Source organism: Equus caballus, chromosome 2, assembly GCF_041296265.1.
Source record: "Equus caballus isolate H_3958 breed thoroughbred chromosome 2, TB-T2T, whole genome shotgun sequence".
In the NCBI taxonomy this organism is placed as follows: Eukaryota; Metazoa; Chordata; class Mammalia; order Perissodactyla; family Equidae; genus Equus; species Equus caballus.
Genome location: NC_091685.1, coordinates 10,216,953 through 10,230,161, shown reverse-complemented (window position 1 = coordinate 10,230,161; position 13,209 = coordinate 10,216,953). Strand labels below are relative to the sequence as shown.

The following is a 13,209-nucleotide window of genomic DNA, read 5'->3' as shown; positions in this document are numbered from 1 at the left end:
CAGATCTCCAGCTTGTCTTGACCTTACCTTGAGTGTGAACTTCAGTCAGGTAGGAGGGCTGCAGCAACACTGACTTCCCATCTGTAACCTCATTGGCATGAGCAGCCTGCATCGACTTCTTCGGGATCCCCATATTCAATAAATATGTCAACTGGCATCATTGTCATTTTTCCTTTAATGTAGCTCGTCAGGAGCTTAGCATTGAGAAGCCCTTGAGTTTGAAGCTTATGGAACAATTAAACTCCCTCTTGGGAGAATCCAGACCTGGAGACTGTCAGTGCATAGGGATGAGCAATTGTGTATTTGTCTCCCTCTTGCCAGAAAAATGGAATGTTCCAAAGTTCCTCAAGGACTTTATTTCAATGAGCCATGTGTACATTGCATGCTATGCAATTAATCTAGAAAACTATTCCTCTAATAAACTCAGGGAACCGGCCCATCTCCTATTAATTTCTTTTAATCAGCTATCATCAGGAAAGCACTGACTGGCTGCCTGATGAGATTCCTCCCTGACTGATGGGAATGGTCAGTAATGCTGGACCAATGATGGCCTAGCTGATGATCAGAGTGCTGATGTGTCCATGCTGTCATCTCATGACACTGCTCTGAGTCAGTTATGGCAGATAGCAGCATCCCCATCCTGGAGCTCAGAGAGATGAGGTGACTTGCCCAAGGTCACAGGGAGGTTTCATTTCTTTGCAAAGCCGGGTCATTAAAGGTACGGGCTCCGGAGTTAGGCACATCTGCATTCAAATCCTGGTTCTGACAGTCTGTAGCTGTGTGACTGACCTCAGCGGCCCTGGGCAGTGCCAACCTTATCCCCATGCCCTCACCACTGCAGGGAACCCTGCCCACCTTCTGGCTGCCAGCAGCTGCATTTATGTAACCGCCAGAGCCTGCCTTGCCCCCTCCCCCACAACAGTCTAGAAGCGACAGAGAATTCGGGCTCCTTGGGAGCAGCCTCAGCCAAGATGGATTGGAGTTGGTGAAAAATACCCAGCTCCCTCACGCCTCGTGTCAGATGATTCTGAGACATGAGTCTACACTGGCTCCTGGGTTTCCCCAGCAGGATTAAGCTCTGGTTATCCACCCTAGCAACTTGCTTGAAAACGCACATTACATTGGCTGCCCACCTTCCTCGTCTCATTTCCCATTTCCCTACTTTTTCCTTGAGATCTCTTCTTAAGTAAATCCCTTGTACTTGGGTCCTTAACTCAGGACGTGTTTCTGGGGAACCTGAACTAAGACAGTGACCTTTGACAAACCGCTGAACTCCTCTCAGACCCTCAGTTTCCTAACCTGTAAAAAGAGAATCTCTATAGCGCCCCCCCCTCAGGTTTATAGGGAAGATTAAAGGACATATTGCATATGAAGGGTTTTGCAAAGTTCTGTTCATACCAGCAAAATGCATCACAGCAAAAAATGAGAAAAGACCAAAATGTCCAGCAAAAGGGGGATAGGTAAATTAATTAGGTTTTATCTGAATGAAAGAATATTACATAATCAGTAAAAACTAATGTTTGCAAAGAGTATTCAAGGACATGAAGACTTGTACATGAAAACTATACACTATACGATCCAGCTCGGAGATCCGTGGGAGAAAATTCTAAAACTGAAAATATAAAATTACCTCAATTTCCTTGCAAAGGCATTAAAAATACATTAAAAGTTATTTATACCTTGGCGATGGTAAGTTATTTTCTTTATGCTTTTTCCTATTTTTCAAATTTCAAAATTTTCCAAACCAACAGTATTATGTTCATAATCAGGAAAAAGGCAACGTTAACAGAAATTGATCTTAACTTCAAGATTTCAACTACAATTAAAAAACGATGTCTAAAAACTGTATAAAATCTCACTTTGTTTTTGATTTCCTTTTTCCTGGTCAAATGCACTAATTATTAAAAGGAAATTCAGCTTTCATGCAATATCTAAGTTGACAGTAAATATGGGCAAGGCTTTGCAAAGGCCTATGGAGTGTCTAAATCTGAGATCCTTTGAGTCCAGGCTTCAGGCTACTGGCTCTCTGGGGCGCTCCCCCTCTGATCCTGCTCTGAGAATATATTTCTTCACAATTTCAGTTCACCTGCTCTTCTGGCTCCCATTTGTGGTGTTGATTCCAAGCTGGAGTACCAGGTTGGGCAGTTCCATCAACAGGCTCAGCATCAACGGCTGGTTTGGCCCAGCTCACTTGACCTAGCTCTAGATTCATTACTTCTGAGGGCTCTTTGACTTATCTGCCTCGGCCCTATGTTGCTCACCCCTGTACATCAAACTTCATCTGCATCCAACCTCCCCAAACCTCCATTTAACCACACCGTTTGTAGGGAGAAATTAGTCTTACAAAGGAGAAAACCCATGTATCCCTCCATATGTCCATCTATCCACCTGTCCATCCATCCATCCAGTCATACATCCATCCTTCCATCCATCCATCCATCTATCCACCCTTTCACTCACCAAATAATCACTGGGTATGCAACTCTGCAGGCACTGTGCTAGATTCTTGCAATGCAGAGTTAACTCAGACACTGTCCCTACCACACTTCCCAGCAATGTGATAGCAAAGACAAGACACTCATGCCTCACTCAACCCTCCCATATCCATATGCAGCAGACGCTTGTGCTGCCTGCTGCATATCTCCTCAGCTCACCTGATTTCAGCACAGCCATGGTGGACAGTTCCATGCACTTGGCCAGCATCCCTTACCAAGTGGACCTCAGCTGTCTCGGGGATCAGCCTCACAGAGGAGCAATGGGGAAGTGAAGGGGAATTTGAGGCCTCTCCCCCTCAGTGGTAACTAGCTCATTAACATACTTTACTGGGTTTCCCCCCTGCTCTGTCTCACTTTGCCTCTCTCTTACTTCTGCTTCTGGGTAGCATCTGGCAAATAAGCTGTTTGTTGTCAGTTCCTTGTCCCAGTCTCTGCTTTTGAAAGAACCTAAACTAAGATACCTTGACAGGCAGTATGAATGAATGAATGAATGAAAGACTGATGATATTATAATGAGAGGAGAGGAGGACACTGTTGTAGGTGGACAAATGACCACCTGCTGCTGATGCAGAAAGACACCGTCACCTCATTATCCATTTACAATGAGGCACCACAGCTTCCAAGTGTGTGCCAGCATATTGGCTTGGTGGACTGCCTTAGAAATGCTGAGCATTAGAGTAAGGGGGATGTGACAAATAATAATAGCTACCTTTGTAGGGACACTGCCATTTGCTAGGGACTTTATCCACATCATGTCATTTATTCTTCACAAACCTCCTGGGACCCGGGCATTAATTAATCCCATGTTATGCGAGGAAACTGAGGTTCATAGAGGTGGCTCAAGGTTACATAGTGGCAGAGCTGGATCTCAGCTGGATCTGTCCACACTCTTGCGCCTGCCTCTCTACATGTTCTATCCGGTCAGGGTCCCAGTTCTCCAGCTGCTTGACAAGCAATTTATAATGCACACCCTTGAAATCAGGGTGTGCCTTCTCACTGGGTCTAGGGCAGCCGTAGCAGGTCTGGGCAGTGAAGTGTAGCAAATAATGCACAAGTCTATTTGTTACTCACTGTTAACCAACACTTAAGATAAAACACTGCTTTATTCATTCTGTCTGGCAGCTCAGGCGTGCTCCACAGTATCTATTACACGGTGATGTTAATTAGGTCCACAGCACTGCACCTTCTGTATGCAAGGCTTGCTGTGTCACCCGCTGGTCTCATCTCTCCAGAGGCCTCTGGTGCAGCATCAGATCTGAGGATAGAGAGAATCTCTGGGAGGCTGGTGTCACCACCAGAGCCACTGAGCCGAGTATGAAAATTTACTACCTAAGCATTCTGCCTACAGCATTAGGGTCCAGCAACCTGACATGCTTTTCAAGGTCGCTATGAGATCATCTTTCAGGCCAGGCAATTGGGTTAGAGTAGCAGTTCCTAGCACCCCTGAATGGCAGAACTGTAGAAGCTCTTAGTGATCACATCCTTCAACAGGCTCATTTTACAGACAGGCAAACTGAGGCTTTGAGAGGGAGAGCGACGCTTCTAAAGTTATAGAAATACTAGTAGACTCAGATTAGATCCCAGATATTTTTGCTTCTAGTTCAGGCTCTTTTTAATGAATCATTTCGAGGTCCGTGTCCTTCACCCTAGTCTCCTCCTATTGTGTGGCTGTAGAATGGATGCCTGCTAAGTGTTGACCTCTAGTAGCGATACTGGCTCAACACAAGGTTGACACGGGGAAGCCATATTGTAGAAGAGAAATCATATCGTAACTTTGAATGACCTCTGATTAGCTAACCCAGACATGCTCTGTAGATTTCATGGTCCCTTCCAGCGGCTATAAATTGATAACTTTGTTCTTTTGAGTTTCTTAGGAATGTGATGACCCCCAGGCAGAAAGTCTATGCTGATAGCCATCGTCAATGACAATTGAAAGATCAGGGTATTGCTCCGGTCTCTGGGTCTCTGATGCATATCCAGTAAACCAAAAGACTATCAGGAACTAAGACGAGATGTCTGCCCCCACGTGGAGATCAGATGGAGGCCCCCATCTGGAGACCAGATGTCTCCCTGACCTGAAGGCCAGCCCCCTATGTAACTGGCCTGTAGTCTGTTCTGTAAGATGGTTCTTTCAGACATTAGTCAGCCATCTTCCACCTTGCTAGCAAGCTGTAATAGAAAACGCTTTCTCTCCCACCACCTTGCCTCTTGACTATTGGCATGTCTTGTGCTGAGCAGACGACCCCCCTTGGGCAGTAACGGTAGGAACTCGGAGAAGGTTACTCCCTTCTCCCACTACATCCATTTCCCCTGAAGTTCTTGTAAGTAATTCTGTGAATTAGGAAGAGCACTCATTCGTAATTCCATTCTGCATGTGAGATTGAGGTTCAAAGAGGGAAGATGAGAGCAGCTGAATCAGGTTTAAATCCAGGTTTCTGGGGTAGCACTTTCTAACCAAACATGTGGTCTGCCTAAGGGTGAATGGATGAATGGATAAAAGAAGGAATGAATGGATGTTAAGCTTACTACAGAACAAATTAAGGTAGACTTAGATTAATGTTTGAAAGCTCCCATCCAGTATATTTGCATTTCAACAAAGTCAAGGTGTCAAGCCCCCTGGAGCTGCTCTTTGGGCCACAGCAGTGAAGTGTGTATTTCACAGCCTCAAATCCTCCACTCCTACCACCACCTAGTACTCAGCCTAGTTGGGAGCAGGCCCTGGGTGAGGGCTTCTAAAATGGAACAGAAGTGAACACTTTGGAACCAGGACATCCAGCTCTCCAGGAACAACTTGGGGAGGCACTGGGGTATTAAGGGAGCAGTCTCGCCCTCATATCACCACAGTTGTTTTTTCAATCTTTAGTCAACACTGGCCTAAAGGAGGAAAGGAAAAGGACAGACAGGAACACGAAGACTGAGATACAGGAAAGAGATATAAACACGAGATCACCTGCTGACAGTCAGGGAAGAGCTCCTGGCCAGCTCCCCACCCCAGGGACTGGCCCGGCTGGAGTCAGTGTCAGCCTTCACTAGGACTGGGAAGGAAGAGAGGTGGCCCTGACATCCTGCTGAGCACAGTCCCAGGGGGGCTGGGCAGAGCGGTGACCCCAGTAATACGGATGAAATGTCAGGAGATTGGATAGAATTTCAAACAGAAACTTAACCCAGGACCTCTGACCAGGAGTGATGTAAAAACTGCTTAGAACTGACAATGACCTGCTGTCCAATCCTCAGCAATGTGCACACACAAGCATTCTCAACTACACAACCTCATGCATTTTCACACCAAACATAAAGAAGTTACTCACAAAAGCCTCACATATAATGCAAATATGCTAGTACACACATGCCCACCTAAATCCATCAAGTCAATTTATGTCTTTCACCTCTCCCAGCCTCTCCCCATCTCTCTCCTTTCTTTTTCTCTCTCATAGATGCTCTTGGTATTGAAGTTTTGTCAGCTTTCTATATGGGCCTGTAAGCTAGGTTTGCTCCACTTTGCCCAGAAGTTTAAGGGGCTGCCCTTGTTTATGAACTTGTGGAGGGATGGGGAGGAGGAGGGCGTCAGCCTCACGGAAATGTCCTGCTCGGAGCAGGCATCTTCATGTTCATTCTCAGCAGCAGCAGCAATACCTGCCAGCTCTCAGTGAATGGTTACTCTCTGCCTGGTCTTGTGCTGGGCCTTGGGACCTGAGCAATGAGTAAGGCTGGGTTTTGCCATCTCTATTCATCTCACCCCAAGAACAATACAAAGTTGAGTTGAGAAGACAGAGCTGACACACAGAAAAGCGAAATATGAAAGTAATTGCTAAGTGCCAAATGAGACATTTAGACAACAGTTCTCTAGAAGCTCGGAGGATGAGTCACCTGCAAGGGCTGGGAGGCCAGCAGGACTTCCCTGAGGAGGGGTCTTGAAGGGTAGGTAGGAATCAGGGCAACAGAAAGAAATGGGAAGTGCCTGGCAAACACAAGATGTTTAATAAATTTTGTTGGACGAATTAATGACAGGACAATCCAGTCAAAGGCAAGGCACGGACCGAGTGGGGGCCTTTATGAGGTCTCAGAAGAAAGGGAGGAAATATTGGAAAATACTTTTCAAAATTCAGTACTTTCCTATTTATCCTCTCTTCAGATCCTCACGATACTCTTGAGGGTAGGTTGGTTGAGGATTATGTCCTCATATCAAAGAGTAAGAAGTTAAAACCAGCCGAAGCTCTGGGGTAACTTCAGACAGGGCAAGAGGATTACTTAATGTCACACAGCCAGGCAGTATCAGAGCTGGGAGCAGAACTACGTTTCCTAATGGCCATATCATTAAATCCTTCTGGCTTTACAATTTGAATACTGGGGTGGGAAGCGGGTGGAGCAGAGGAAGAGGACATCTTTGGGATGTTTAGTGGGAACACGCCTTCTAGCTGGTGACCAGTATCTGCTGTTTAATGCAAGAGTAAGGACAGGGGTGGGTTAATGGAGGGGCTATGCCTCCCCTGCACCACCCCATCCCATCCCTGGCAAAATGTCTGTCTCGTTCCTACAGCTCAGAGGGTAGCGCCAGCTCTTCCTGGTAAGAAGAGACTCAGGCCTGGGGACGCGCAGGGACATCCAGCTGCAGAGGAGAACGCCTGGAGCCAGGCTCAGGGACTCAGGCAAAATGAGGTCGTGGACAGGAGCAAAAATGAACCCGTGAGCTCCCTGAGGCCGAGGCTCTTCACAACGCGCATTAAATATTTATCGTTTTACCCATCTTGGTACCGTACGCAGAAAGGCTGCGGGTGAAGGGAAAGAAGGCCGGTATTCTTGGATGTCAGCAGGCTCTTCCTCGTATCAGCTGTGCCACTGTGGACAGGTTCCCTCTCTGAGCTTCTGTCCCCACATCAGGGAATAACACCTGCTTCATAGGGGTGTTGAGAGGATTCTGTGAGCTCACGTAAGACAAAGCAGCCAGTGCAGGGCCTGGAGCTGGGCAGGCACGCAGTCAGGGCAGAGCAGCAGAAGTAGTAGTAGTAGCAGCAGCAAATTAGCAATAACAGTAGTAGCAATAGCAGTGGTAGTAATAGCAGTATTAGCAGTAATAGTAGCAGCAGTAGCAGAAGCAGTAGGAGTAGTAGATTAACAACAATACCAGTAGCAGTAGCAGTAGTAGTAGCAGCAGCACCGATAGTAGTAGTGGTAGCAGTAACAGGAGTAGCAGTAGCAGAAATAGTAGTAGTGGTGGTGGTGGTAGCAGATCAGCAGTAGTAGCAGTTGTAGTTGTACCAGTAGTAGCACCAGTAGTAGCAGTAGCAGTGACAGTAGTAGTAGTGGTAGTATTAGTAGCAATGGTGTAGTAGTAATAGCAGCAGTAGCAGTAGTAGTAGTGGTAGTAGTAGTAGTAGCACTAGCAGTGTTATAGTGAGAGTAGTAGTAGCAGCAGTAGTAGAAGTAATAGTACTGATAGCAGTAGTAGCACTGGCAGTAGTAGCAGTGGTAGTAGTAGTAGCCGTAGTGGTGGTATTAGTGGTAGTAGTAGTAGCAGTAGCAGTAGTAGTAGTGGTGGTAGTAGCAGCAGCAGTAATAGTGGTAGTAGTAGCAGTGGTAGTAGAAGTAGTAGTAGTCTTATCAGTGGCAGTAGTAGCAGTAGCACCAGCAGCAACAGTAGCCACAGCAGCAGCAACAATTGTTGTTTTTATTGTTATAAGAAAAATGATATAATTGCCTTGGGCTCTGAAAAAGAATTTGGCCTCCAAGAAAGGACTGGAAATGAAGCAAATCTACCTCATCCATCTCTCCATGGAGAGTGGGGCCTTGAAGCCCATCCGGGACTTCTGACTCCAAGTGCAAGCACTCTACCACGCTGTGTGGCCTTTCATACTGAGTTGGACTTAATTCTGTGGGTAAGGGGGCCATGGAAGTCTGAGCAGTGGACTGTCTCAGAGAGGTCCATGCTTTGGGAAGGTAAGTCTGTAACTAGGCCCTAGACATTAGGATAAGCTCCAGAAGGACCTTTGGATTTGGGCTTTAGTCCTTCTTCTATTCTGCTCCAGTTAGAGAGCCTCTGACATGTCTGGAACTGTGTTAGGGCTACGAGAGGTATGGAGATGAATAAAACCCAATTCTGCTCTCAAAGAAACTGATTGACAGTGGGGAGGTGACGATCATGTGAGTGAAATCACTGATAATTAGATAAAGAAGCAAAGTGTCTTGGGGGATACAAGAAAAGGATGCATGGGGTCGGGGTGTTTGAGCTAAGTCTTGACTAAAAGAAGGATTTTCTTAGGTAAGAAGAGTAGAGATGGTAGACGGATATGAGAGACGCTGAGCAGGCAGAACCAGCGGGAAGTGGCAGCTGATCAGAAGGGAGGTGTGAAGGGTACAGAAGTGGAATGATATCCAGGCTCCTGCTCACAAAATTTGAAAGAGGTGCCATAAACGTGGGGTCCTGTTTTACAGAGATCCTGGAAGCTCCTCTAGAGAGAGAGAGAGAGTGGGTTAGCAGGAGAGCATCTGGAGGCAGGAGGCCAATGAGGGGCCATTACAGCAGTCCAGGTAGGAGACGATGAGGGGAGTGAATAGAAGGGAGAGATTGGAAAAGGCAGAGGAAGGAAGATGCACAACAATTCTTCCAGTAAATATTATCTCCTCACTTTAAAGATGAGGAAAGTAAACTCTGCTTTACATGATTCACAAGAGAAAAATAGCAAGTGCTGGAGCCTAGATTGAAACTCTGGTCCATCTGACTTCAAAGCCAGTCCATTAAACTGCTTGAAGACAGACATATCACCAAGGCAGAAGGAAGGGGCCATGGTGACTGGCTGGCTGTGTGGGGGGAGGGAGAGGAGGGCATTGTGACAAGAGGAAGTTTTCCAGCCTCGGCAACCAGGTGGAAAAAGAAGACATCAACAAAGACAGCTGATGCCAGGGAAAGCAGCAGATGTGGAGTAAAGATTGACATGGGGTCAGACAAAAATAGATCCCAGGTCTTTGGGGGTCAAGCAACTTTTAAGCATTAGGAGCCATATGAGGCATCATAGCAGTGACTTTCTGAATTGAGGAGGCTGAGCGCTGAGGTTTGGGGTTGAACCAAGATGCAGTGGGGTGCAGCAGAGTCGCGTTTGTGCCTAGGTCCTGTCCCAGTTACCCACCAGCTGTGGACCGCGGGCAGGGGACTGAAGTGCACCGATCTCTGTTTCCTCATCTGCAAAAGGGAGACAATAAGCCCTGTCCAGCCTGCCCCTGAGTCCAGGGAGAGTAGGGAGAGCTGACAGAGATGAGCGTGCCCCAGGGAGGCCCTGAGTTTCAGCGGCAGGGTGTATGGCCGTGAAAACTTCATAGAGACGACCCCTGAGAAGTCGCATGCCAACCAAAAATGACATAGGAAGGGCACCTCATAAATCCTAAGATTTTTGTGTTGTTTTAATAAAACACAGTGTCTTGGAGAATCTATACCCCCTTCTCTCTTTAGTTTTGTCATTTCTGCCTCAGTTAGGGCGTGGCGCACACCGTGTCCAGCACCACCTTCCCACCTGTTCAGAGCCCCAATTTGCAAAGCCTCTTTCCTCTCCCTCAAGGGTCCAGGGCTTTTGGACTACGCCCCCCCTGCCCACACACACACAATTGTTCACTCCACACTCACTGAGCACACACTCTGCCACATGATCTGTGTTAAGTGCTGAGGCCACGATGATGAATAAGACCTAGCTCCCTGCCCTGACACCCGTCTCTCAGTGTGACTGTCGTTTTTCTGGACACTTCTCTCACTCCTGTCCTCTAGTCAGTAAGGGGATGTACTTCTGTCTGTACTTCATCTGAGAGTGAAAAAGCCTTTGCTTCAAGAAAAGGGAATTCTAACCCTAGCAAGCAGGTGAGAGGTGAGCAGGGGTTGGGGTGGTTTGGGGAAAGAGTTCTACTCTCTGCCAGGTATTCCCTAGATGTTGTTATATTTTTTTGAACAGCGTTAATGGAGGAATAATTGATATACAAAAACTGCACGTATTAGTGTATACAATCTGATGAGTTTGCACATTTGCAAATGCCTGTGAAACTGTCACCATAATCAAGGTAACAGACACAGCCATCACCTCCAAGTTTCCTTGTGTTTCCCTTTTATTTTGTCTTTGTTTGTGTTGTTACGAGAACACTTACCATGAGATCTGCCCTCTTGACAAGTGTTTCAGTGCACTACACAACATTAACTCAGCACTATGCTAGACGTAGATGTTATTATATTTAATCCTCACAACAACTGTGGGAGGTAGGTATTATTGTTCTCATTTTATAGATGAAGATCCTGAGGCTTAGAGAGGTTAAACTCTGCCCAGAGCCATACAGCTAGTTAACAGAAGAGCTGGTGTTTCTGGTTTGTTTGACTTTTTAAAGCCAGGCTATTCCTATTACGTTATAATGTCCCCCTATTCCACCTGACGTGGTGGTCCCTTGGCTGGGCTGAGTCACAAGGGAGAGGACCTCTAAGCTTTGTGCCCTCAAAGTGCTCAGGAGGCGGGGCTCAGAGGACGAATACTGAACAAGAACTGTGAGGCACAGTGGGCTCACTCACACACTCCAGAAGGAGGGCGGGATATGGAACCTGGACTAGATCACCTGCCTGGGGTCAGAAACCCAGAGGGGTCAAGATGGGCCCTGCGATGACTACCTGGCTGATCTAGAAGCCTCTGCGTGTCAAGTGATAAATGGGCTCCTTGCCCCATGCCTACCCTGCTGGAGTGCCCAGCAGGGACTCAGACAGGTGCGTGGCAATGAGAGCTGGGAAGAAGGCAGGGTTTCAGCAGCAGGTGCTAGAAAGTCCTGCAATCCTTACACATACGCCAACCTGGAAACTTACACGCTCCCTTCTCCTCCCCCCGACCCCCCACTACCTCTAAGTGATGCCATTGTTTACTTGTTATTCTGCTTTCACCTGTATCCTGTTTTTGACCTGATTTTACCTGGAGACAAATGGAGAGGGCCCAGTGTAGATCAGTGGAAAGGGAGCTGGGTTTGAATCCAGGTTCTCACTAGCCATACAAACGTGAACAAAGGATTTTACCTCTACGGGTCTCAATTTTCTCATCTGGGAAATGGAGAAAATGATACTCACCTCAAGGAACTGCTGGGAATATCAAATAAGGCAACGGATGCAAAGGCATCGAGCACAATGCCTGGCACACAGCAAACGTTCCATAAATATTTGTAAATGTATGAATTGATGCTCAACCAATGTTGGTCACTCTAGACTTCCAGGGTTGGCACTGCTCTTACTGCTTAGGAAACGAGTTGGGGTGCTCTCAGGCAAGTCTCGGGTGTGTTACTGAATTACAGGGAAAGGATAAAGCTCACCCCGTGCCCCTCCCCGCATTCAAAGGCAGTCGGGAAAGCTCCCCCTGCTGCTGCAAAGACCCCGCCTCTGCTCTGGGCATCAGCACAAAGAATCTGGGTGGCCTCCAGCTTGTCCTTCACAACTTTTGAGGGTAAACAGACCGTTAGTCCTGTCTCTGAGCCTCTGGACTGATGCTGAGCAAAACTGGCACTGCTTATGGAGAGTTGTGTGAGAGCCAGGCAGAGGCCCAGAGCATCCCTCCCCCTTCCCCCCTTCATTTTTGCATAGTCGTCTCTCGCTCTCCTCAGAACGCTGGTTTGGTAGCTGGTTCTACCCACTTGCGGCTCCATCCTGAGGAGGAAGCGGGCAGGGGAGAGAAGAGGCTAGAGCGCCCCCTGCTGGAGCTGGGTGGGCTCGTAGCTTCTGGCTGGTTCATCTGCTGGGTTGGTGCTGTTCTCCACCTCAGGGATAAAACCCTTCCCTCTAACTTGAGAACATAGGTATAACCCGGTCCAAGAAAGCCAGAGGAGTTGCTGAGCAGGCCGAGTCCACGGAAAAGTCCACTGGCAACCCCTGGTCTCCTGGCCTGCCCTTTCTTCTCTACTCTGCCAACAAAGAGAAGCAGACGGTTCTATTGCAAACACACCCTACAGTCTGCCTTATAGCCATGTATTTTTTCCTCTTAAGGAATGCTAAACGTTAGCACAGTCCATATGCTGTAATTCAGAGACCTTTACTGTCACTTGTTTACTGTTAAATGATACTTTTTATACTGTGCACCCCATTCTCCGACATCAGGAATGTACCCTCCTGCCTCACGTCATTTCTCTCCAGAGTTATGGACTAGGAGGTGATGCCACAGAGCATCCAGCATCCTCCTAGAAAAGGAATCCCCTCTATTTCCTCCATGACAGATATTCATTCAGATTCTGCTTGCATACCTCTGGTGTTGGGGAGCTCACTGTCTCCCAAGGGAGCCCATCCAATGGTTGGCAACTCCATTCACTAGAAAGTTTTCCTCATTTTTGAGTTGAAATCTGTCTCACCGAGACTACCTCCCTGGATTTGGTTCATACTTTTGGCAAAACAGAACAAGTTTACTTCTTTTGGACAAAAAGAATGTCAAAGATGTCCTTTCAACATTTTAGAGATTATGACCTTGTTTTGCTACCCCGCCCCCTTATTTTTAATCTCAGGGATGAACAGCGCCAGTCTCCTTATCTGCTTCTAGTGTGAAATGGTTTGCAGACAACTTACCATCCGGGTCACATACCAAAATAACATAGCTGTCATTCATCGGGCATCTTTGCTGACATTTCCCTTATCTAATTTCAGTAAATCTACGTAACCACTGTGAGGAGGTAGACAGCACTAATACCACCTTATAGGTGACGAAACTAAGATTCAGGGAGGTTAAAGAAG

The 13,209-nt window shown here is 47.1% G+C and overlaps 1 protein-coding gene across 1 annotated transcript in view; it reads right to left on the bottom strand.

Moving 5' to 3' along the window:
• Positions 1 to 3,562: 3,562 nt before the first annotated feature.
• Positions 3,563 to 13,209, bottom strand: part of AGBL4 (AGBL carboxypeptidase 4) — a 1,218,758-nt gene continuing 1,209,111 nt past the window's right edge. Inside the window, exon 13 of the mRNA XM_023636828.2 lies at positions 3,563 to 3,750. Coding sequence (XP_023492596.1) covers positions 3,642 to 3,750 — 109 coding nt within the window. The 3' untranslated portion in view covers positions 3,563 to 3,641. The remainder of the gene's footprint in view (positions 3,751 to 13,209) is intronic.